The following is a 25,608-nucleotide window of genomic DNA, read 5'->3' on the forward strand; positions in this document are numbered from 1 at the left end:
AGTCAGCTTAGAAAAAAATGTGAAGCTTAGATTCCAGTCATTTATCTTTTGACTGTACATACAGAACATTTTTTTCAAAGGTTTAAAATGCCCAAGTTATATGCACTTGGTATTAAAATTTCCTGATAGTCTTAAATGTAATTAAAACCCCAAAATGCATATAAATACTATGAACATATTAATCACCAATAATTTTTTTTCTTGTTTGGGGGTAAGGATGGGAACTCAATTAACCATGTAATTGTTTAAATAAACTCTGCTTGCAGAAAAAGCATTTGACAAAGTACAATATCCACTCATGATAAAAATCCTCAACAAAGTAGGTTTAGACGGAACATACCTCAGTATAATAAAGGCCATATGCGAAAAGCCCACAGCTAATATCATCTTCAATCGGGAAAAAGTGAGAGCTTTTTCCCTAAGGTCAGGGACAAGACAAGTATGTCCACTCTCACTTTTATTCAATATAGTAATGGAAGTCCTAGCCCCAACAATCAGACAACAAAAAGAAATAAAAGGCATCAAACTGGCAAGAAGTAAAACTTTTGTTCCTTGCAGATGACATGATACTATATATAGGAAACCCTAAACTCCACCAAAAAACTACTAGAACCGATAAATGAATTCAGTCAAGTTGTAGGATACATCAACATACAGAAATCTGTTGCATTTCTATATAACAATAATCAAACAGCAGAAAGAGAAATTAAGAAAACTCCCATTTACAATTGCACCTAAAACAATAAGATACCTAGGAATAAACCTAACCGAAGAGGTGAAAGGCCTATACTCTGAAAACTATAAAACACTAATGAAAGAAACTGAAGATAAAACAAAGAAATGGAAAGACATTCCATGCTGATAGATTGGAAAAACAAATATTGTTAAAATGTCTATATTACTCAAAGCAATCTACACATTTAATACAATCCTTATCTAAACACCAACAGCATTTTTCATAGAGCTAGAACAAACAATCCTAGAACTTACACGGAAGCACAAAAGACTCTGAATAGCCAAAGCAACCTTGAAAAAGAAGAGCAAAACTAGAGGCATCACAATTCTGGACTTGAAGTTATATCACAAAGTGGTAATAATCAAAACAGTATGGTACTGGCATAAAAATAGACACATAGATCAGTGGAACAGAATAGAAAACGCAGAAATGAGCCCATAATAATCTTTGACAAAACAGGAAAGAATATCAAATGGGAAAAAGAATGTCTCCTCAGCAAATGGTGCTGGGAAAACCTGACAGCAACTTGGAAAACAATGAAACTGGACTACTTTCTTACACTCTACACAAAAACAAATTTTAAATGGATTAAAGACCTAAATGTGAGACCTGAAACCATAAAAGTCCTAGAAGAGAACACAGGCAGTTACTTCTTTAACCTTGGCTATAGCAACTTCTTTCTAGATATGTCTCCTGAGGCAAGGAAAACAAAAGCAAAAATAAACTATTGAGACTACATCAGAATAAAAGCCTTCTGCACAGTGAAGGAAACAATCAACAAACTGAAAAGGCACCTATAGGATGACGGGCGCCTGGGTGGCTCAGTCAGTTAAGCGTCCGACTCTTGTTTTTGGCTCAGGTTATGATCTCACAACTTTGTGGGTTCAAGCCCTGCTTGGGATTCTCTTCTTCCTCTCTCTCTGCCCCTCCCTGACTTGTGCTGTCTCTGTCTCTCTCAAAATAAATAAACTTAAAAAATAAAAGGCAACCTATGGAATGGGAGATTTGCCAATGACATGTGATAAAGGGTTAGTATCCAAAATACATAAAGAACTTATACAACTCAAAAAAACAAGTACAAGTAATTCAATTATAAAAGGGCAGAAGGCATGAATAGACATTTTTCAAAAAAGACATCCAGATGGCTAATAGCCACATGAAAAGATGCTCACCATCACTTATTATCAGGAAAATGCAAAACCAAACTACAATGATCACCTCATACTTGGCAGAATGGCTAAAATCAACATCACAAAAAACAGGTGTCGGCAATGATGGGGAGAAAGGAGAATCCTCTTGCACTGGTGGTGGGAATGCAACCTGGTGCAATCACTCTGGAAAACAGTATGGAGTTTCCTCAGAAAGTTAAAAAGAGAACCACCCTACGATCCAGCAATCACACTACCGGGTATTTACCCCCCAAAATACAAAAACACTAATTTAAATGTATACATGTACCCCCATATTTATAGCAGCATTATCTACAATTGTCAAATTATGGAAACAGCCCAAGTGTCCATCAGTTGATGAATGGATAAAGATGTGGTGTATAGATATAGATACATATACATATACACGTATATAATGGAATATTCGCCATAAAAAATGAAATCTTGCCTGTTGCAATGACATGGATAGAGCATGAGAATATTATGCTAAATTAACTAAGTCAGAGAAAGACAAATACCACATTAAATTCCACTCATATGTGGAATTTAAGACACAAAACAAGCAAAGGGAAAAGAGAGAGACGGAGGCTAGCCAAGAAACAGACTCTTAACTATAGATGATGGGGATTAAAGAGTGCACTTGGGATGAGCACCGGGTGATGTATGGAAGTGTCGATTACTATATTGTGGACCTGAAACTAATATTACACTGCAAGCAAACTGGAATTTAAATAAAAACCTAAAAAAAACCCTCTGTTTGCATTTCTCCTATGTACTGTGTAATATCTCTAACAGCAAACATAATTGCACAAAAAGGAATTGTTTTACATTTCATTGAAATATATATATTCCTTCACTGAAATATGTTATTACATATATAAAATATGTATACATATATATCCAACTTGGTATTGCCTGAAAAAATCATATGGCAGCCAGAAAACTAGTTTTGAGTTTCTCAAGGTAAAAAAGGAAAACATCATAGGGCACCTGGGTGGCTCAGTTAGTTATGCATCCGAGTTCAGCTCAGGTCATGATCTCACAGTTTGTGGGTTTCAGCCCTGCGTCTGGCTCTGTGCTGACAGCTCGGAGTCTAGAGTCTGCTTCAGATTCTGTATCTCCCTCTCTCTCCTCTCTTCCCCCCACTCGTGCTCTCTCTCAAAAATAGATAAACATTAAAAAAAAAAAAAAGGAAAACATCACAAAAGTATCTTCATGAAGAAGGAAGACATTCTTATTTGTTTCCAAGCATTTAATGTAAAAAGAGGAAAATGGACAATTATTACAGGAAATACTTTGTGCAGATAGGAAACAGCTGGTTTTATTCTTTAGGTGCCATAGATGCTACTCTTTAATAGATTTTAAAAATTTATGAGAAAATCCATTTACACTAAGTACTGATTGACATTCTTAATAATATTAAGGATACTAAAGCTGATAGGTTGATGCCATTTAAAAGAGAGAGGGGTGCGTTGGTGGCTCAGTCGGTTGGGTGTCTGACTCTTGATTTCTGCTCCAGTCATGATCTTGAGATTTCATGAGTTCCAGCCCCATTTCAGGCTCTGAGCTGGCAGCACGGAGTCTGCTTGGGATTCTCTCTCTCCCTCTGTTTTCTGCCCCTCCCTCACTTGCACTGTCTAGTTCTCTCTCAAAATAAATAAATAAACTTAAAGAAAATTTCAGGGCAAAGAGTTAATAGTGAAAACAATGGTTATGGTTAATTAGCATGTCAGTGGTGTGCAGAAAGAATCTGAGTGGAAAGTCTGGAGTGAATGGGTATGTCTCATAGATGTTGTAAGATGAGCAATGCAAACAGTTCAGTTAAACAATATTTATTTCTTTAATTTCTTAAGAAATTAACAAATCCTTAATTTCTTCACTTAAGGATACAGTTACTAGAATGATATACATCAGAGGAATTCCACATAGTATGTCTTTATTCCAGCAGAGGAATTTGACACTTTTTCACCAGTCTTATGACTACAATGATGAAATATTGAATAATTGTGAATAATTGTCGTTCCCCCTATCCACAGTTTCACTTTCTGTGGTTTCAGTTACCAGACATCAACTGCAGTCGGGAAGGAGATGCCTATTGCTACATTGCAATGCCTACCTCATTCACTTCACTTCATCTCATCACATAGGCATCATCTCACATCATCTTAAGGTTGAGTACAGTATAACAAAATATTTTGAGACATAGCACATTCATATACCTTTTATTACAGTATAATTGTTCTATTGTTACTTGTTATTAATCTCTTACTGTGCCTAATTTATAAATTAAACTTTATCCTAGGTATGTCTGTATAGGAGAAAATAGTATATGTAGGGCTCAGTACTATTCAAGGTTTCAGGCATCCACTGGGGGTCTTGGAAAGCATTCCCTATGGTAACAGGGGACTACTGTATACTAACAGTAGTCTGAACAACTAAGTGAGGTTTATAAGGGTAAGCCATCAGGCTCCTCTTTTTTGCCTTGATTTGTTCAACATGAGGCTATGATGAACCCGAAAGTCTTGCTTATCAGATCTGTAGATGATGTAAAACAAGATTATTTATTTCCAGAGACGGTAATGAGGATTAAAGTTTTGGCCAAAGCCAAGTTATAATTTATTGGTTATAGAGAACTGCAATTTGGGGCACCTGGGGGGCTCAATCTGTTAAGTGTCCAACTCTTTTTTTTTTTCCAACGTTTATTTATTTTTGGGACAGAGAGAGACAGAGGATGAACGGGGGAGGGGCAGAGAGAGAGGGAGACACAGAATCGGAAACAGGCTCCAGGCTCCGAGCCATCAGCCCAGAGCCTGACACGGGGCTCGAACTCACGGACCGCGAGATCGTGACCTGGCTGAAGTCGGATGCTTAACCGACTGCGCCACCCAGGCGCCCCTAGTGTCCAACTCTTATACCAGCTCCGGTCCTGATCTCAGAGTCCTGTGTTTAAGTCCTGTGTTGAGTTCCTGTGCTGGTGTGAAGCTTACGAAAGGGAGGGAGAGAGAGAGAGAGAGAGAGAGAGGAGGGGGAGGGGAAGGGGGAGAGGGAGAGGGAGAAAGAAAGGAAAGGAAAGAAAGAAAGGAAGAAAGAAAGAAAGGGAAAGAGAGAAAGAGGGAAGAAGGAAGGAAGGATTGCAATTCGATTTTTAAAAGAATCAACTGTATTTGGTATGAGTGGATTAATATGCAAAAAATCCAGGAATATTTAATGCTTACTTTGAATCAGTGGGGTGCCTGGATGGATCAGTAGATTAAGCATCTGACTCCTGATTTCAGCTCAGGTCATGACTCAGGGTTCGTGAGTTTGAGCCCTGCATCAGGCTCTGTACTGACAGTGCAGAGACTGCTTGAGATCCTTTCTCTCTGCCCCTTCCCTACACTCTCTCTCTCTCACTCCTAAAATAAATAAACATTTTTTAAAAAACATTGGGGCACCTGGGTGTCTCAGTGAGTTCAGAGTCCGATTTCGACTTGGGTCATGATCTTGTAGTTCATGAGTTCGAGCTCCACATCGGGCTAGCTGCTGTCAGCACAGAGCCTGCTTCAGACCCTCTGCACCCCACCCCCCTCTGCCCCTCCCCTGCTTTCTCTCTCTCTCCTCTCTTAAAAATAATAAACGTTAAAAAAAAATCTATACTGCTTACTTTTAATCAAGCTGATGATAAAATTGCTTTAAAAATGTTACCTTGGGGGGCGCCTAGGCAGCTCAGTCGATTAAGCATCCAACTTCAGCTCAGGTCATGATCTCACAGTTCGTGGGTTCAAGCGTCAAGTCAGGCTCTGTGCTGACAGCGTGGAGCCTGGAGCCTGCTTCAGATTCTGTGTCTCCCTCTCTCTCTGCCCCTCCCCTGCTCACTCTCTGTCACTCTCTCTCTCAAAAATAAAAAAATGGGGGTGCCTGGGTGGCTCAGTTGTTTAAGCATCTGACTTCGGCTCAGGTCACGATCTCACGGTTTGTGAGTTCGAGCCCCAAGTCGGGCTCTGTGCTGACAGTGCAGAGCCTGGAGCCTGCTTCTAGTCCTGTAATCCCCCTCTGCCCCTCCCCCACTCACATTCTATCTCTCTTTCAAAAATAAACATTAAAAAATTAAAATATAAAAATATTTTAAAAAATTAAAAAATTTAAAAATGTAAGCTTGGGCAGTATTAATAAAAATATTTGCTCTAATTTTGGGAGATAATAGTTTCACTGGACTCTTAGAAAAGTAATCCATGTTTATTTTAGGAAAAGGATGAACAAAATCAAAAATTCTTATAATCCCACCACTCAGATAATATATATACACACGATACATATATTTTTATAGAACTTCTAGTTGTCTTCCTTTTTGCTTAAATTATCATGGTGGCAGCTGATATCTATCTAAATACCTGGATCCTTAGATTCTGCTGAGTGGTTTTTAAGTTTTTATTTTAATCCCAGTTAGTTAACACAGTGTTATCTTAGTTTTAGGTGTATAATACAGTGATTCAACAGTTCCATATATCAACTGGTGCTCTTCAGGACAAGTGCACTCCTTATTCCCCATCATCTATTTAATCTATCCCCTCACCCACCACCCTTCTGGTAACGATGAGTTTGTTCCCTATAATTTAAAGACTCTGTTTCTTGGTTTGTATTTTTTTTTCCCTTGGCTGATTTATTTCTTAAATTCCACACATGAATAAAATCATGTAAAATCATATGCTATTTGTCTTTGTCTTATTTCACTTAGCATTATACTCTCTAGGTCTATATATGTCATTGCAAATGGCAAGATTTCATTCTTTTTTTTTATGGTTTAATGATATCCCATTGCGTGTATGTTTGTATTACATCTTTATCCATTCATCAATTGATAGACACTGGGGTTGCTTCCCTATCTTGCCTATTGTAAATAATGCTGCTATAAACATCGGGTATACTATCCCTTTAAATTAGTGTTTTTGTACTTTTTGGGTACCAATAATACAATTACTGGATCATAAGGTAGTTCTATTTTTAACTTTTTGAGGAAACTCCATACTGCTTTCCCTAGTGGCTGCACCACTTGGCATGCCTACCAACAGTACAAAAAGGTTCCTTTTTTCCCACATCTTTGCCAACACCTGTTGTTTCTTGTGTTGTTGATTTTAGCCATTCTGAAAAGTGTGAGGTGATTCCTAATTGTCTGCTCAGTGTTAAAAGCTCCTTGCTTAGTGGTGATTCCCAGCTGCCAGAAATTACAATCATACACCTTCAGAGCCAGAAGGGCCATTTCATCAGCATTACCTGGGCCAGAACTATAAACTGGGTCAGACCAACTGAATCAGAATCTCTGCGGGTGGGTGCTAGCAATCCTATTTTTTAAAAATTCTTTTTAATGTTTATTTATTTTTAAGATAGAGAGAACACGCGAGCGAGCACAGGCACGAGCAGGGGAGGAGTGAAGAGAGAAGACAGAGGATCTCAAGTGGGCTATGTGCTTATAGCCCAAGGCAGGGCTTGAACTCAGGAACCATGATATCATGGCCTGACCCGAAGTTGGATGCTTAACTGAGCCACCCAGATGCCCCAACAATCCTGTATTTTTTTAAAATTTTTTAATGTTTATTTATTTTTGAGACAGGGAGAGACAGCATGAACAGGGGAGGGTCAGAGAGAGAGGGAGACACAGAATCTGAAACAGGCTCCAGGCTCTGAGCGGTCAGCACAGAGCCTGACGCAGGGCTCGAACTCACGGACCGTGAGATCGTGACCTGAGCCGAAGTCGGATGCCTAACTGACTGAGCCACCCAGGCGCCCCCAACAATCCTGTATTTTAACAAGCCCCCAAAGTGATTCCAATCCATGCTGAAGTCTGAGAACAACATACCTGAGTTAAAACCTTTGTTTTTTCAGATAAAGAAGATCCAAAGAGGTTGTCACCAGTCAATTTAAGAAAGTACCAGTATTTTCAGGCAGTGATTCCTAGGATAACCATTATCCCTCAGGGAGATCTATTTATTGGACTAATTGCTAAGAAGTATTTGAAAGAATGCTAGGTAGAAATAAGTATAACGGGGAAAGAGTCCGTTTACCACTTAACTCACCTGGTGGGCTTGTTACAGTTCAACACTTGCCTTTTGATTTACTCAGGTTTGAAACAAAAGTTTCATCCAATTTGTTTTATTCACTTGATTATTCATACTATTTTATTCCTTGAAGCAAGTTTATGTGTCATTTAAGTAACTATCCCATTCCATCACTACTGCTCTCTAATGAATCCCTACAGTGTGACGCTACAGCTTTCATTTTTAACAAGCTCCTTATACTTAAGTTTGAGAACCACTAATGCAAAAGATGTTTGGGACACCTGGGTGGCTCAGTCAGTTAAGCATCGGACTCCACTTCAGCTCAGGTCACAATCTCTCAGTTTGTGGGTTCCAGTCCCAAGTCTGGCTCTGTGCTGACAGTCTGGAGCCTGCTTGAGATTCTCTCTCTCCCCCTCCTGCTCATGCTTTGTCTCTCTCTCAAAATAAATAAAAAAACATGAAAAAAAAATGTTTGAAGTGGTTATGTAAGAATAAAACTAGATAGACTGGACATTTTCAGTATTCTTTAATTTGGGTTCCACACTGAAAATTCAAAATAACTTGCTAATGTGTATATCATACACCCAATATAATAACACCAGAGATTGCTCCAAAAATTTGGAATGGCATAACATTCAAATGATTTTTCATGGAAGTATAATATAGTTTGCCCCAGCATCTGGGAAAAAAAGGTGGCGGGGGAATCACCGTAGAAGGACAAAGATATCACAAAAAGCAAGAACGAGACCTGAAATAATGGATCCTGTTCTAAACTGCAAATGTAGTCAACCTTGATTTACCACGGTATAAATTAAGGTCATGGGCAACTCAGCTGTTGTCTAATATTTTAGGTTTTTAAAATTTTAGGTTTTTTAAAAGATTACATTGTGTGGAGTAGTCAAAATTTAGGAAAACATACAGTATGTGGGGAACAAGAACAGAGTAACTCCGAAAATCAAAATGATCTACCTTGAATTTTTGTAGCATTTAACGTTTTTCAAAGTGCTTTCACATATACTATTATCTTATCCATGTAGCAGCCATGTGAGTAAGAAAATTATCATCAGCAAAACCATTTTCAGAACTTTAAATACTGGATCCACGAAGAAAAAAGGCGTGGAATTGAACCAGAGAAATGACAGAAAAGGATGTCAGTGAGGAAGAGAATCATGGAGAGGGCAAGCACAAAAAGCTGAGGTCCAGGCGACAGGGAATTGAGAGCCGAACGGAGACTAACCTGGCCGGGTGGGGGTAGGGGCGATAGCTTTAGCGGGCAAATAAGCGCAAAAAAGCCTGGGTGCAGGAAATACAGGATTATGAAACTGGAATTTACTTATCTGTACCAAAGAGGATGGATAAGGTCAAAGAAGAAAAGAAAAATGGAAAGCAAGGCGCACTTAAAGCTGCACGGAACTTTTGTGGGCTGCTATTCTTCAGTCCAATGACCACGGAGTTCGGCCTCAGGTTGAGAATAACGCGAAGGGGAGTCGAAGAGGGCGCGGGCGGGAAGACAGCAGAGCCGGGTAGCGCGTTCACTCGGACCAACAAAAGCCGCCGGAGACACTTAGCGAGCCACGCAACTTGCGGGGGCCGAAGGGTTAACCGCGCGCCCGACTCCCGCGCGCTTCCCGGCCCCCACTCCCGCGGTCGCTAGGAAACGCCGAAAGTGGGGGAGGGGCGGGCGGCGCGGCGGAGGGTGGGAATCTTTTTCGGGCTCCCGGGGGCGGAGGGAGGGGAGCGCGCGTGCGCGCGCCCGTCCGTCCGTCGCCGCGGTGACCGTCCTCGGAGTCCGTCGGCTCGCGCCCCGCCCCCGTTCTGCTGCCCCCTCCCCTGTCGCGCGCGGGGGGTGTTTCTCGCTCCTCGCGAGTTGCAGCCGCCGCGGTCGCCGCTGCTCCTCCTCTCCCAGTCTTGGGTTTCCCAGGCACTGCTGCCGCCGCTACCTCTGCGGTCTGTATGAGGAGGAGGAGGATGTGAAGATGGCGGAGCTGCAGATGCTGCTGGAGGAGGAAATCCCGGGGGGCCGCCGGGCCCTCTTCGACAGTTACACGAATCTGGAACGGGTGGCAGATTACTGCGAGAACAACTACATCCAGGTGTGAAGCATGTCCCGGCCTGGGCGCGTCGGGCCTCTGGTGGGCAGCGCGTGGGGGATCCCCGGGCCGGGGGCCGCGCTTGGGAGCGCAGGGCGCGCGGGGCTGGGGCCGCGGCGGGGACCCAGCCTAGCTAAGCCCTCGAGGGCGGGGGAGGGGGAGAATAGGGTGGGAGCTGGGTCTGGTGAATTGGTGAGAAACCTCCGGCTGGAGGAAATTGTAGCTTTAAAACATTTTAAAAAGCCATGAATCAGTACTCGTTGCGGTGTATGTGTCGTGTCCCCGCCTCTTCGCTTCTTCTGCCCTCGGCCGCCCCCGCACTCGGTACCCGTCAGTGTTCGGGATGGCGGTGGAGGCGGAGAGTGTTTTTTTCTATTTGACAGAATCCTGCTCCCCCATATGGCAGGGGTGTGGGGGGGATTGATGGATCACCCCCTCCCCCAAGCTCTGGAGGATTTTTAAGGGGCTATGTTGTTGCAAAGTAAAGTGCCTCAGTTTTATATTCATGTAAATGCCTCAAGACACTGGTATTTTTGTTTATTTTTTAGTTTCTAGCCGGGGTTACTGTAGAAGAGCAGTTGTCTGTTGGAAGTTATTGCCATTTTCCTCCTTATGGAGAATGAGAAGCTGCATGATAATGAGCACCACCCCCCCTTCCCTCGACAGTCCCGTTAGAATAGTTAATTTTCCTGTGGGAAAAAGAATTATAAGTATTTTTCAGCAAGGATTAGGAAATGATCCTCATGATTTAATTTTTCCCGAGATGGTTGGTTTGGTACAGAGACTCAGAGTGGTAACGCTGTGTGTATGTGTATGGAGGTGGGGTGTGTTGGGTGAGATGAGATCCAGCTGCGCCTGGATACAGCAAAAGATTCTGTGGATTTAAAAAAAAAATCCTTCTTGAAAAATTATTTGAAAGGGTAGGTTAAAACAGTTTGCAAATTAAGCGTCTTTTGTTTTTTTGTGGCTTATTCTGGAGTCACAGATTCTACCTCCATTTTTTCCCTTAACGTTTAAATTCTCTTGGGATAAAGGTGGAAATGGAAGAAGTGTGTTAAATTGTTCTTTCACTATGGTCTTCTCCCCCCCACCTCCCGCCCCGCTCCCACCTCCATCTCTCCAGGCATCCTTCTTAATATCAGTTATATTGGGAAGCATTCTTTAGTCTTAGTGTAAACTAAAAAAAAAAAGGTGTTGGAATTTATAGGTTTATAAATTTTGTAAGGATCACGTGGTTAATCAAGGATGTTATTGTGAGATTTTACTAAATTAGGTATATACTTAACTCTGTATTATCTTGTAGCAACGATTTGTATTGAAGAAGGGACCAGGCATAATCCAAGGCTTTTCCCTCCAAAGAGACTATTGAAACTAGTAGGAACAGAAAAAAATGTGTCTTGGGTCAGAGATTCATACAAAAAAACACAGTGGTCCATATTTGGAGGGTGCTTCTTAAATACTGAGTGGGATAGAAAAGAGTCAAACATTAAGTTGTTCAGTGTTCAACTGCATGTATTCAAAAGTCTTGTATAGCTTGCCACTGTGTAAAGGGTTGATGAAACACACCTAGTGTCTACAGAATTTCATAGTGTAGTTAGTAGGAGAGGCTGATCTGTGAGCAAATGAATAATGTAGTGTGTCAGTTTATACTCTAAGGGACTGAAGGTGGGGAGAAGGCCAGGAGGAAGATATGCTATTCCTAAGGAATTCACTGTCTCTAGGAGAGGCAAATCTAAAGGACTGAAGTGGTAATTCCATTGACTGCAGCATATTATGGGAGTTATAGGTCAGAAGAGAAACTGAGAATAGAAAAGTGATTGGGTAGCGGTTATTACCAGTAATAAAAAAATAAACAGATTTGTCTCTCTTTGGAACATAATTTTTATTATAATTTGAAGGTATAGTTTTTCTTAGATTACAATTGATACATAAAGTACATGGATTAATAAAACTGAGAGGTTAAAGGGATTAAGGGTTGTCATCTTTTTAAATATTTTATACTATTCTGTCATTACTGTCACCATTATCTGTTTTAGCAATAGGACTAATAATTTAGTGTGGTTTTTTTAAATGCATAGTATAGCTATTGATTAATGGAATTAGATTTAAAAATATTTTTTTCAGTTTAACATCTAAAATAGATTTTACATGTTAGATTAGATTTTACCTCTTAGGTTATCATCTTTTTTATGTGGGTATAATATTGGTGTTTTTCTCTTACGAGATGACAGCTCTTACATGATTTGTTTGTAGTAAAGTTGATAAATGGAACATGCTGATAGTGGATTTGTGCTGGCCTAGCTGTACATTTGACCCAACTGGCTCTCCTTGTGACCAAAGAACTGACCAGCAGGGGTTTTGATGCTGCCTCTGACCCTGTAGAAAATGAAAATTAATTGGTTGTATATGATCACATAGTCAGTTTAGCCTTGTTTTAGCATCATACCCTAACTACTAGCTCAAGTTAACTAACCCAACACTTACTTTATTTTGTGGAAATGTAATTTTTGCCAGTAAAGTAGAAAAAGATAAATCTGTTGAATCATGTGTAACAAAGGGTAAGGGTCTTTGTTCAGTGTTCTTAAGTAGCTGGTTTTAAGCATAGGAATAGCCACATAACTAAGAGAAATAAGAATGCTCTAAATGTGGATTATATTTAGTGTGGAAATTGAGCAAAGGAAGGAAAATGATTTTGCTATCCTTCTGGAAACAACTGTATCGTGTTTAAATTGTTCCTAATAAAAATATCTTTCAGATACATTATCAGCATTAGGAGTGACCAGATACTGCCTGTGTTAACACCCACAATCTATAGGTAGAACAGCGTTGTAGACAACAGTGTTGTAGACAGCGGTTTTCCAGGATACTAATGCAGTTAATGTTAGAAATTTAAAAATCATCTTCAGTAAAAATTTAGATGGTTTTTGTTTTATTATTTCAACCTCTAGAAAAAGTGACAGTAAAAATATTTTTTCTAAAATGTGATGCTAAGAGGCACCTGGGTGGCTCAGTTGCCTAAGCATCTCTTGATTTCTGCTCAGGTCATAATCTCACAGTTTTGGGAGTTCAAGCCCTGTGTCGGGCTCTTTGCTGACAGTAAAGGAGCCTAATTGTGATTCATTCTCTCTCTCCCTCTCTCCCTCTCTCCCTCTCTCCCTCTCTCCCTCTCCCTCCCTCCCTCTCCCTCTCCCTCTCCCTCTCCCTCTCCCTCTCCCTCTCCCTCTCCCTTTCTGTCTCTCTCTCAATCACTCTCTCTCTCCCTCTCCCTCTCCTTCCCTCTCTCTCTACTCCCCACTCATGCTCTCCCTGTCTCAAAATAAATAAACTTAAAATTTTTAAAAAATTTGATGAAAAAAATTACAACTAAAATTGCTGATATTTCCTGATTGATTTTTTTTTTTCAACGTTTATTTATTTTTGGGACAGAGAGAGACAGAGCATGAACGGGGGAGGGGCAGAGAGGAGACACAGAATCGGAAACAGGCTCCAGGCTCTGAGCCATCAGCCCAGAGCCTGACGCGGGGCTCGAACTCACGGACCGGACCGCGAGATCGTGACCTGGCTGAAGTCGGATGCTTAACCGACTGCCCCACCCAGGCGCCCCTCCTGATTGATTTTAATTCTTGTCTGTGAAAAAGGACTTAGTAATTGTTAAGGACTTTTGTAAAGATACATGTAGGACCTGTGTTCTTTTTTTCATTTATTAATATAAACATTGATACCTAATCTAAAAGGTTTCCAGAAATTTTAAACAATGTTTTGATTGACTTGGAATCTACATTTTTACAAATAGAAGAATTTTATTTTATTACTATTTTTTTTTAATGTTTATTTTTGAAAGAGAGCGTGAGTTGGGGAGGGGCAGAGAGAGAGGGAGACAGAATTTGAAGCAGGCTCCAAGCTCTGAGCTGTCAGCAAAGACCTGACTTGGGGCTCGAACTCCTGAACCGTGAGATCACGACCTGAGCTGAAGTTGGACACTTAATTGACTGAGCCACCAGGTGCCCCAAAAGAGTTTTATAATAGTAGGAATTGCTTTAATGTTTGGTAGATGAAATAAATTTATAGTTGTTACTTTCCTAGAGTAACTCTGAAAAACCAACTTATTAACATTTTTCCTTTTGTTAGATAAAATAGTTAATTGGTTTTTTGTTTGTTTTGTTTTGTTTTGTTTTTTAGTTTTTTTTTTTTTGTTTGTTTGTTTTTTAGATACATAGTAAAATCCCGTTGTCCATTATTTGGAGTAAGAGCAAAATCATCCAGTAACATGGTTTTGCTCAGAAGAACAGAAATTAAAAATGTACCTAAATGGGTGCCTGGCTGGCTTAGTCCATAAAGCATGCAACTCTTGATCTCAGGGTCATGAGTTTAGGCCTCATGTTGGATGTAGAGCTTGCTTGAAAAGATAATAAAATAAAAAATACTTTATAAAAAATTTTTACTAAATGTGCCTTAAATTTTATGTGAAATATATATATTTTTTGCTTTTGAGTAATAGAGATGTCATTAATGACTTCTGTTTTTTGTCTTTTTTAAACATTTTTTTTTTAAGTTTATTTATTTACCTTGAGAGAGTGAGAGAGTGTGTTCTGGGAGGAGCAGAGTGGAAAGGAGAGAGAGAATCTCAAGCATGCTCCATGCTGTCAGGGCAGAGCTCAACTCTGGGCTCCATCTCCCATGAACCATAAGATTATGACCTGAACTGAAATTGAGACTCTGATGCTTAACTGACTGAGCCACCCAGGTGCCCTCGTTTTTTGTCTTTATCAAAAAGGATACTCCCAGAATTCATTAAAAATTGCATGAAAAGTTTATAAGGAGTTACAGTTTATTTATAATGCTAAGACATTTGTTTAACTTGACACAATACCTTCTGAGTGTACAGTCTTCTAGTCCCTATGACATTGTTTTCAAGTTTTGAAGGAGATTTTGTTATAATACAAAAAAATCTGATACATACAGTTCTTAATTTCTAAATATTCAAACTATTGTATTTACATTAATTTTCTATTGCTGTTGTGACAAATTGCTACAAATTTAGCAGTTTAAAACAACACAAACTTACCATTTTATAATTCTGGAGATCGTAAGTCTATAGTAGGCCACAGAATTGGGTTCTTTCTGGAGGCTCTGGGGGAGAATCGGTTTCCTTGCCTTTTCCAGCTTTCGGGGACTACCTGCATTCCTTAGCTCATGACCTTCTTTAAAATTCCAAGCCAGCAGTGGCATCACTGCAACCTCAGCTTCTGTTTTCACATCTCTGTCTCTCTGCTTCCATCTTCACTTCCCCCTTCTCCCTCTGCTTCTGTTGTCACATTTTCTTTTCTGACTCTGACCATCTGCTTCTCTTTATAAAGACTCATGTGATTATATGTTGGGCCCATTCTGATAATCTTCCAATCTCAGGATCATTATCACACCTCCAGAATCCCTTTTTGCCATGTAAGGTAACATATTCACAGGTTCCAGGGATTAGGATGTGGTCATCTTTGCTGGGGGGTGAAGGTTGTGGGTGGATGGGCGGTGGGGGGAGGAGGGAGGCACTATTCAGTTATAATATTTGAACATAGCTTTTCCTTCCTGTATCAGTAATTGGCTGTAACCCTTTTGGTACCTAAGCCCAAAACCTTGGTACTGTCCTTGACTCTTATCTTTTGCATTGGATAACAAATGGCTCTGTCTTCACATGTCTGGATCTGACTACTACCACCTCTTCTGCTACCAACCTGGACCAAGATATGATTATCACTCAGTTAGATTATAGCAAAAGCCAGAGTGATCTTTTTTAAAAATCTAAATCAGATCATGTTCTGTTCAAAATACTGAGATTTTCTGTCTCATTCAGTTTAAGAACTAGAAATTAACATTGCCTACAAGATACAAATGATCTAGCTTTCTAGTCTTGAATCCTCTCCTAATGTAATTCCTCTTCTCTTTTGCTAATTGTTTCAGCCACATTGGCCTCTTTTTCTTTTCCTTCTTTTTTAATGTTTTATTTATTTTTGAGAAAGAGAGCACAAGTGGAGGAGGGACAGAGAGAGGGGGGTGGGCAGAGGATCCGAAGTGGGTTCTGTGCCGACAGCAGCAAGCCCAATGTGGGGCTCAAACTTGCCAACCATGAGGTTGAGCCACCCAGCTTCTCTGGCTCCTTTTCCTTGAACATAACAGGCATAGTTCTGCTTCCGCATTTTGTTTTTTTAAACTCTAGCCCTTTTTATTGAAAAATTTTGCATGATTTACTTTTCATTAGTCTGTGCTGTCCATGCTTCTAATGATATCAGAATCACCTGGATCACTGATAGCCAGTATGCATACCCTGTACTATTTCCCACATACTGTGTCCAGTTCAATATTATTGCCATTGTAGTGGACACCAGTTTTGGCCACTATGATGTAGTGTCTGTTTCAGATTTCCTCAGCGGTGGGCAGTTGTTGGCGAAGATGACCAGTTTCACTTTGCCATGTCTGATCATATTCAGAGTATGCTTCTATCCCAGCACATACTTTCCACTTTTCATTATGAGCTGGAGCCTAGAGTGCATCAACTCTAGCGACTTTTTCATCTTCTTTGTGGCCACCATCTTCCTGTGTTAGGTGCAGGATGGCCCCAACTAAGAGCAGACTCCAAGGTTGCTGGGTGCAAGAAAGGTACCTCAAGACTTTTTTATTTTGCATTTACTGTGCCCTCTACAGGAGTATTCATCCCCCAGATAGTTGTATCACTGGATCTTTTTACCTTTTTCATGCCTTTGATCAAATGTCAACTTTTAAATTTTTTTAACTTAAAAAATATTACAAAATTGTTTTTTAATTTCAGTGTAATTAACATAGTGTTATATTAGTTTTAGATGTACATTATAGTGATTCCACAATTCTATATATTACTCACTGTTTTCATGGTGAGTGTACTCTTAATCCCCTTCACCTATTTCACCTGAACATCCTCCTGGTAACCATCTGGTAACCATCAGTTCATCCTTTATATTTAAGAGTGGTTTTTTGTTTGCCTTTTTTCCTTTCTTTATTTGCTTTACTTCTTAAATTCACATTTAAGTTAGTGAATTTCACCTGTGAGTGAAATCATATATTTATCTTTCTTTGACTGACTTCACTTACCATTAGACCATCTAGTACCACCCATGTTGTTGCAAATAGCAAGAATTTCATTCTTTTTTGTGGCTGAGTAATATTTTATTGAACACAAATACCACATCGTCTCCTTTTTTTAAAACTTGTTCTAACGTTTTTATTTATTTTTGAGAGTCAGAGCGCGACTTGGGGAGGTGCAGAGAGAGAGGGAGACACAGAATGTGAAGCAGGCTCCAGGCTCTGAGCTGTCAGCACAGAGCCTGCTGTGGAGCTTGAACTCACGAATCATGAGATCATGACCTGAGCCACCCAGGTACCCCTTCTTTTTTTTTTCATTTGAGCTCTATGCCCAGCAAGGGGCTCAAACTCACAACCCCAAGATCAAGGGTTGAATGCTTTAGTGACTGAGCTGGCAAGGTGCTCCATATCTTGTTTTCTTTATCCATTCATCCATCAGTGGACACTTGGGTTGCTTTCATGATTTGGCTGTTGTAAGTAATTCTGCAATAAAGATACAGGTACATGTATTTTTTCAAATTAGTGTTTTGTATTCTTTGGGTAAATACCTAGTAGTGGGATTACTGGGTCATGTGGTAATTCTGTTTTTAATTTTTTGAAGAATTTCCATACTGTTTTCCACAGTGGCTGCACCAGTTTATGGTTCCACCAACAGTGCATAAGGGTTCCCTTTTCTCCACATGTTGTTTCTTGTATTACTGATTTTTGTTATTCTGACAGGTATGAGGTGATTGTGGTTTTGATTTGCATTTCCCTGATGATTAGATCTGGAGCATCTCTTCATGTGTCTGTTGGCCATCTGTATATGTCTTATTTGGCAAAATGTCTGTTCACATCAAATGCTTAGTTTTTAATTGGATTATTTTTTTTGGATGTTGATTTGTATAAGTTCTTTATATATTTTGGATATTAACCACTTACCAGATATATCAACAGAATACAACATCAGTATACAGAAATCTGTTGCATTTCTGTATACCAGTAATGAAGAAGCAGAAAGAAAAATTAAGGAAACAATCCCATATACAGTTACACCAAAAATAAAAAATATCTAAGAATAAACTTAACCAAAGAGGTGAAAGACCTGTACACCAAAAACTATAAAACGCTGATGAAAGAAACTGAAGATAACACAAACAAATGGAAAGGTATTCCATACTCATGGATTGGAAGAACAAATATTGGTAAAATGTCTATACTATTCAAAGCAATCTACAGATTTAATGCAATCCCTATCAAAATACCAACAGCATTTTTCACAGAACTAGAGCAAACAATCCTAAAATTTATATGGAACCACAAAAGATCCTGAATAGCCAAAGCAATCTTGAAAAAGAAAAACAAAACAAGGTATCACAATCTCAGATTTCAAGATATACTACAGAGCTGTAGTAACCGAAACAGTATGGTACTGGCACAAAAATAGACACGTAGGTCAATGGAAAACCCAGAAATCAACCCACAATTATATGGTCAATCTTTGACAAAGGAGGCAAAACTATGTAACGGGAAAAAGACAGTCTTGGGACACCTGGGTGGCTCAGTAGGTTAAGCATCTGTCTCTTGATTTTGGCTCAGGTCATGATCTCACAGTTCACGAGATTGAACCCTGCATCAGATACTGTGCTGACAGCGCGGAGCCTGCTTGGGATTCTCCCTCTCCCTCCCTCCACCCACCTCCACTTTCTCTTTCTTTCTCTGCCCTGCCCCCACTCCACTCACACACACTCTCTCTCAAATTAAATAAATACACATCAAAAAAAAAAAAGGAAAAAGTCTCTTCAATAAATGGTATTGGGAAAACTGGATAGCCACATGCCAAAGAATGAAACTGGACCATTTTATTTTTTTACTGTTTATTTATTTTTGAGACAGAGAGAGACAGAGCATGAGCAGGGAAGGGGCAGAGAGAGAGGGAGACACAGAATGTAAAGCAGGCTCCAGGTTCTGAGCAGTCAGCACAGAGCCCAACGCAGGGCTTGAACTCACGAACTGTGAGATCATGACCTGAGCCGAAGTCGGACGCTCAAACGATGGAGCCACCCAGGCGCCCCAGGACCATTTTCTTATACCATACACAAAAATAACTCAAAATGGATTAAAGACCTAAATGTGGCTAAAACCATAAAAATCCTTTCTAGAAAAGAGCACAGACAGTAATTTGCTGACATTGGCCGCAGCAACATTTTTCTAGATATGTCTCCTAAGACAAGGGAAACAAAAGCAACAACAGCAAAAAGGAGCAAAAAAACCCAACTATTGGGAATACATCAAAATAAACAGCTTTTGCACAGCAAAGGAAACAAAACTGAAAAACAGCTTACTGGATGGGAGAAGATATTTGCAAATGATATATCCAATAAGTGGTTAGTATCCAAAATATATAACTTATGCAAATCAACATCCAAAAAAGAAATAATCCAATTAAAAACTAAGCAGTTGATGTGAACAGACATTTCTCCAAATAAGACATATACAGATGGCCAATAGATACATGAAGAGATGCTCCAGATCTAATCATCAGGGAAATGCAAATCAAAACCACAATCACCTCATACCTGTCAGAATAACTAAAATCAGTAACACAAGAATTCATTTATCAGTTCTAGTAGTTTTTGGTGGAGTCTGTAGGGTTTTGTATATATAGTATCCTGTCACCTGCAAATAGACTTTGACTTTTTCTTTACTAATTTGGATGCCTTTTATTTCTTTTTTTTTTGCTGATTGCTGTGGCTAGGACTTCCCAGTACCATGCTGAATAAAAGTGGTGAGAGTGGATAGCCTTGTCTTGTTACTGAATTTAGGGCAAAAACTCCCAGTTTTTCACAATTGATAATGATGTTAGCTGTGGGTTTTCACATAAGGACTTATTATTTTGAGGTATGTTCCCTTTCAACCTACTTTGTTGGGGGTTTTATGATGAATGAATGTTGCACTTTCCCAAATGCTTTTTCTGCATCTGTTGAAATAATCATAGGTTTTTATCCTTTCTTGTTCATAGGATGTATCTCGTTGATTGATTTGCAAATATTGGACCACCCTGCATCCCAGGAATTAATCTCACTTGATTGTGGTGAATGATTTTTTTAAATGTATTGTTGGATTTGCTTTGTTAATATTTGTTGAAGATTTTTGCATTTGTGTTCATCAAAGATATTGGCCTGTAATTGTCTTTTGTGTGTGTGTGTCTTTATGTGGTTTTGGTAAATTTGGAAGCTTTCATTGCTTTTCTAGCTTTTTTTTTTTTTTTTTGCATAGTTTGAGAAGAATAAGTCTTCCTTCCTTCCTTCCTTCCTTCCTTCCTTCCTTCCTTCCTTCCTTCCTTCCTTCCTTCCTTCCTTCTTAAATTTATATCCAAATTAGTTAGCATGTAGTGCAACAGTGATTTCAGGAGTAGATTGCTTAATGCCTTTACCCATTTAGCCCATCCCCTCTCCCACAACCCCTTCAGCAACCCTCTGTTCTCCACATTTAAGAGTCTCTTATGTTTTGTCCCCCTCCCTGTTTTTATATTATTTTTGCTTGTCTTCCCTTGTATTCATCTGTTTTGTCTCTTAAATTATACATGTGAGTGAAGTCATATGATATTTGTCTTTATCTGACTGATTTTGCTTAGCATAATACCCTCCAGTTCCATCCACGTAGTTGCAAATGGCAAGATTTCATTATTTTTAATTGCTGGGTAATATTCCATTGCATATATAGACCACATTTTCTTTATCCATTCATCCATCGAGGGACATTTGGGCTCTTTCCATACTTTGGCTATTGTGGATAGTGCTGCTATAAACATGGGGGTGCATGTGTCCCTTCGAAACAGCACACCTGTATCCCTTGGATAAATGCCTAGTAGTGCAGTTGCTGGGTCCTAGGGGAGTTCTATTTTTAGTTTTTTGAGGAACCTCCATACTGTTTTCCAGAGTGGCTGCACCAGCTTGCACTGCCACCAACAGTGCAAAAGAGATCCTCTTTGTCCGCATCCTCGCCAACATCTGTTGTTGCCTGAGTTGTTAATCTTAGCCATTCTGACAGGAGTAAGGTGGTATCTCATTGTGGTTTTGATTTGTATTTCCCTGATGACGAGTGATGTTGAGCATTTTTTCACGTGTTGGTTGGCCATCTGGATGTCTTCTTTGGAGAAGTGTCTATTCAGGTCTTTTGCCCATTTCTTCATTGGATTATTTGTTTTTTGGGTGTTGAGTTTGATAAGTTCTGTGTAGATTTTGGATACTAACCCTTTATCTGATAGGTCATTTGCAAATATCTTCTCCCATTCTGTCAGTTGCCTTTTGGTTTTGCTGATTGTTTCCTTTGCTGTGCAGAAAGAAGCTTTTTATTTTGATGAGATCCCAGTAGTTCATTTTTGCTTTTGTTTCCCTTGCTTCCGGAGATGTGTTGAGTAAGAAGTTGCTGCGGGCAAGATCAAAGAGGTTTTTGCCTGCTTTCTCCTCGAGGATTTTGATGGCTTCCTGTCTTCCATTGAGGTCTTTCATCCATTTTGAGTTTATTTTTGTGTATGGTGTAAGAAAGTGGTCCAGGTTCATTCTTCTGCATGTCGCTGTCCAGTTTTCCCAGCACCTCTTGCTGAAGAGGCTGTCTTTATTCCATTGGCTATTCTTTCCAGCTTTGTCAAAGATTAGTTGGCCATACGTTTGTGGGTCCATTTCTGGGTTCTCTATTCTGTTCTATTGATCTGAGTGTTTTTGTGCCAATTAATTCTTTTTTAGATGTTTGGTGAAATTCACCTGTGAAGCCATTTGTCTGAATGTTACCTTTTGATGATTCCTTCTTGGTCTATTTAAAGTTATAACATACTTCTGCCCTTTGTTTACTCCCCTTTTTTCTTGTACTTTTCTTTCCATGCTTTATTTTTCTTCATATTGTTTACTGTTTAGCATATGGTGTATTTTATTTATTTATTTGCATATTTCTGTCCCCTGGCATATGAGCTTCATGAGAGCAGGGAGTCTTTTTCATTGTCAGCATCTGGAACAGTGCCTGGGACAAAACAGACATTCAATAAATATTTGTTAAAAGAATAAATTAAGGGTTTTTCTCATAAGCAGTGGAAAATATCCTTTTGAAAGAAGTGAAATAAATTAGTTTCCCGAAATGGAAGAGTTTTTATATTTATGTACAGGTAAATGAAGTTGGTGAATACTTTTCATTTGTTCAGGGTATTTAGTATAGATGTGACCAACAGAATTGAAACTGGTTATTTTACGTGTGGCTAGTGCTTTAGAGTTTGTTCAGCAGTTCATTTGCTTTCACTTAATGCATGGTTTATTCTATAGTGGATGCTTCTCAAATATTTGAGTGGATCTACAACTTTTTGGGCAGTGAGCAAGGAAGATACTCCTATTTATAAAAAATCAAGTAAGTAAGGGGCACCTGCATGGCTCAGTCAGTTAAGCATCCAACTTTGGCTCAGGTCATGATCTCTCAATTTGTGAGTTTGAGCCCCGCATCGGGCTCTGTGCTGACAGCTGAGAGCCTGGAGCCTGCTTTGGATTCTGTGTCTCCCACTCTTTCTCTGCCTCTCCTCCACTCATGCTCTGTTTCTCTCTCAAAAATGAATAAATATTTTTAAAAATCAGTTAAGTAAAATCAAGCTTAGTTATGACTCTGCTAAACCAAAATTCTGTAAACATAGGAATTTTGTTCATTTTTTTCCTGTGTCCCCTATGCTTTGTTGAGTAAAATGATTGAGATTATAACTCATACCATTAAAAAATTACATATATATGTATATATATTACATGTATAAAAAATTACATATTCTTTTTCATTTAAGAAGTACTTACTAAGTGAAATAAGTCATACAGAGAAAGACAGATACCATATGTTTTCACTCGTATGTGGATCCTGAGAAACTTAACAGAAGACCATGGGGGGAGGGGAAGAAAAAAAATAGGTTAGAGAGGGAGGGAGCCAAAACATAAGAGACTCTTAAAAACTGAGAGCAAACTGAGGGTTGATGGGGGGTGGGAGGGAGGGGAGGGTGGGTGATGGGAATTGAGAAGGGTACCTGTTGGGATGAGCACTGGGTGTTGTATGGAAACCAATTTGACAATACATTTCATATTAAAAAAGAAGAAGAAAAGAAATACTGAGTATATGTCCATGCTGGGAAGTCATTGGTAACTCATGGAACAGTCTAATTCTGTTACCATTTAATTGCTATGAAGACCCTATGTTCAGTAGAGTCTGAATTAATGGGGTTTGGACTAAATATAACATGGCACAGCTTTTCTTTTGTTGTGCTTGCTGTTATTTGGCTTTATCCATTTATCCATTGAAGATTTTGAATACAGGCAAGGAGATGCATTGTTAAGAACTTCCAGAACCTACAAAACAATATTGAATAGGGGAAGCAACAAGGGATGCCTTTTTCAGTATGTACTACAAATCTCTTTCGGGAGATAATGCTTGAATAATGATCCCTTGTCTTTTCCTTTTTGTTTTTAATTTTTATTTGTTAAAATTTTTTTTTAATGTTTGTTTATTTTTGAGAGAGAGACAGAGACAGAGAGAGACAGACAGCTGGGGAGGGGCAGAGAGAGAGGGAGACACAGAATCCAAAGCAGGCTCCAGGCTCTGAGCTGTCAGCACAGAGCTGGACGTGGGGCTCGAACTCCCAAACCGTGAGATCATGACCTAAGCCAAAATCGGATGCTTAACCAACTGAACTACCCAGGTGCCCCTCCTCTTCTCCTTTAAAACATTTATTGTAGAAGAGCAGGGCAGGTTCAGAAAGAATTTGAATAACCTAGCTTAATATATAGTACTGTTTTTGAGAGAAGAAATTGAAATTTATTGACATTAAATTCATATGGTTTCTAGGTTTTTCATCATCTGCACATATGATGATGATATAGTAATATGTATAATTATGAATTTTATTCATGGTTAATTCTACGTATAACATAAATTTAATGTTGGCAATTTAGTTTGTGGTGTAGATGTATTATGTAATAATAAGGCATTGTACCCCAGCTTTTTCTTCTTTTGAAATGAATAAAGACTGGATCTCTTGGATTATTAACATGACTTTTTTTTTAAGTAGATTAAAGTCTGATTAATTCAGGGGTTCTTGGGTGGCTCAGTCAGTGAAGCATTTGAATTTGGCTCAGGTCTTGATCTTCTGGTTGGTGAGTTCAAGCCCCACGTGGGGTTCTGTGCTGACAGCTTGGAGCCTGGAGCCTGCTTCAGATTTTGTGTCTCCCTCTCTCTCTGCCCCTCTTTTGCTTGCACTCTTTCTTTCTCTTTCAAAAATAAACAGTAAAAAAAATTTAAAAAGAAGTCTGATTAATTAATATTGGTTTAATATTATTTGATATTATACATAGGCTGTTTTGACATAAGATATGTGAATTAGATCAGGTCATTTTTTTCTTCCAAATTTTTATTTAAATTCTAGTTAGTTAAAATATAGTGTAATATTGGTTTCAGAAATAGAATTTGGTGATTCATCACTTACATGTAACACCCAGTGCTCATCATAACAAGTGCCTTTAATACCCATCACTCAATTAGCCCATTCTCCACCTGCTGTCCTCTATCAACCCTCCGTTTGTTCCCCATTGCTTACCTCTGTTTATTTTCCCCCCTTCCCATATGTTCATGTTTTGTTTCCTAAATTCCAGGTATGAGTGAAATCATAAGGTATTTGTCTTTCTCTGACTGACTTATTTTGCTTAGCATAATACACTCTAGTTCCGTTCATGTTGTTGCAAATGGCAAGATTTACTTTTTTGATAGGTGAGTAATATTCCATTGTGTGTGTTTGTGTGTGTACACATCTGTCCGTTCATCAGTTGATGGATATTTGAGCTCTTTCCATATTTTGGCTATTGTTGATAATGTTGCTGTAAACATCAGGATGCATGTACCTCTTCAAATCCATATTTATGTATCCTTTAGGTTAATACCTAGCAGTGCATTGCTGGATGGTAACGTAGTTCTATTTTTAACTTTCTTTTTTTTTTTTTTTTTTTATTTAAAAAAATTTTTTTTTCAACGTTTTTATTTATTTTTGGGACAGAGGGAGACAGAGCATGAACGGGGGAGGGGCAGAGAGAGAGGGAGACACAGAATCGGAAACAGGCTCCAGGCTCCGAGCCATCAGCCCAGAGCCTGACACGGGGCTCGAACTCACTGACCGCGAGATCGTGACCTGGCTGAAGTCGGATGCTCAACCGACTGCGCCACCCAGGCGCCCCTCTATTTTTAACTTTCTGAGGAGCCTCCATACTGTTTTCCAAGTGGCTGCACCAGTTTGCATTCCCACCAACAGATGGATTCTCCGCATCGTTGCCAACATTTGTTCTTTCCTGTGTTAATTTTAGCCATTCTGATAGGTATGAGGTGGTATCTCATTGTGGTTTTAATTAGTATTTCCCTGATAATGAGTTATGTTTGAGCATCTTTTCATGTGTCTGTTACCCATCTGGATGTCTTCTCTGGAAAAATGT

The 25,608-nt window shown here is 39.3% G+C and overlaps 1 protein-coding gene and 1 pseudogene across 50 annotated transcripts in view; one reads left to right on the forward strand and one right to left on the reverse strand.

Moving 5' to 3' along the window:
- Window positions 1–9,650: 9,650 nt before the first annotated feature.
- The window catches only part of ABI2 (abl interactor 2), a 121,079-nt gene continuing 105,121 nt past the window's right edge, over window positions 9,651–25,608 (forward strand). For 9 of the 50 annotated variants that reach the window (XM_053215611.1, XM_027052914.2, XM_027052906.2 and 6 more), the window contains exon 1: window positions 9,655–10,030. In XM_053215611.1, coding sequence (XP_053071586.1) covers window positions 9,914–10,030 — 117 coding nt within the window. In that variant the 5' untranslated portion in view covers window positions 9,655–9,913. Of the gene's footprint in view, window positions 10,070–25,608 lie in introns of all 50 variants that reach the window. The other 41 variants (XM_027052899.2, XM_053215638.1, XM_053215639.1 and 38 more) reach the window with 9 other exon arrangements.
- Window positions 15,585–17,159, reverse strand: LOC106976694 (60S ribosomal protein L30-like; annotated as a pseudogene).

The sequence above is a fragment of the Acinonyx jubatus genome, chromosome C1 (genome assembly GCF_027475565.1).
Source record: "Acinonyx jubatus isolate Ajub_Pintada_27869175 chromosome C1, VMU_Ajub_asm_v1.0, whole genome shotgun sequence".
In the NCBI taxonomy this organism is placed as follows: domain Eukaryota; kingdom Metazoa; phylum Chordata; class Mammalia; order Carnivora; family Felidae; genus Acinonyx; species Acinonyx jubatus.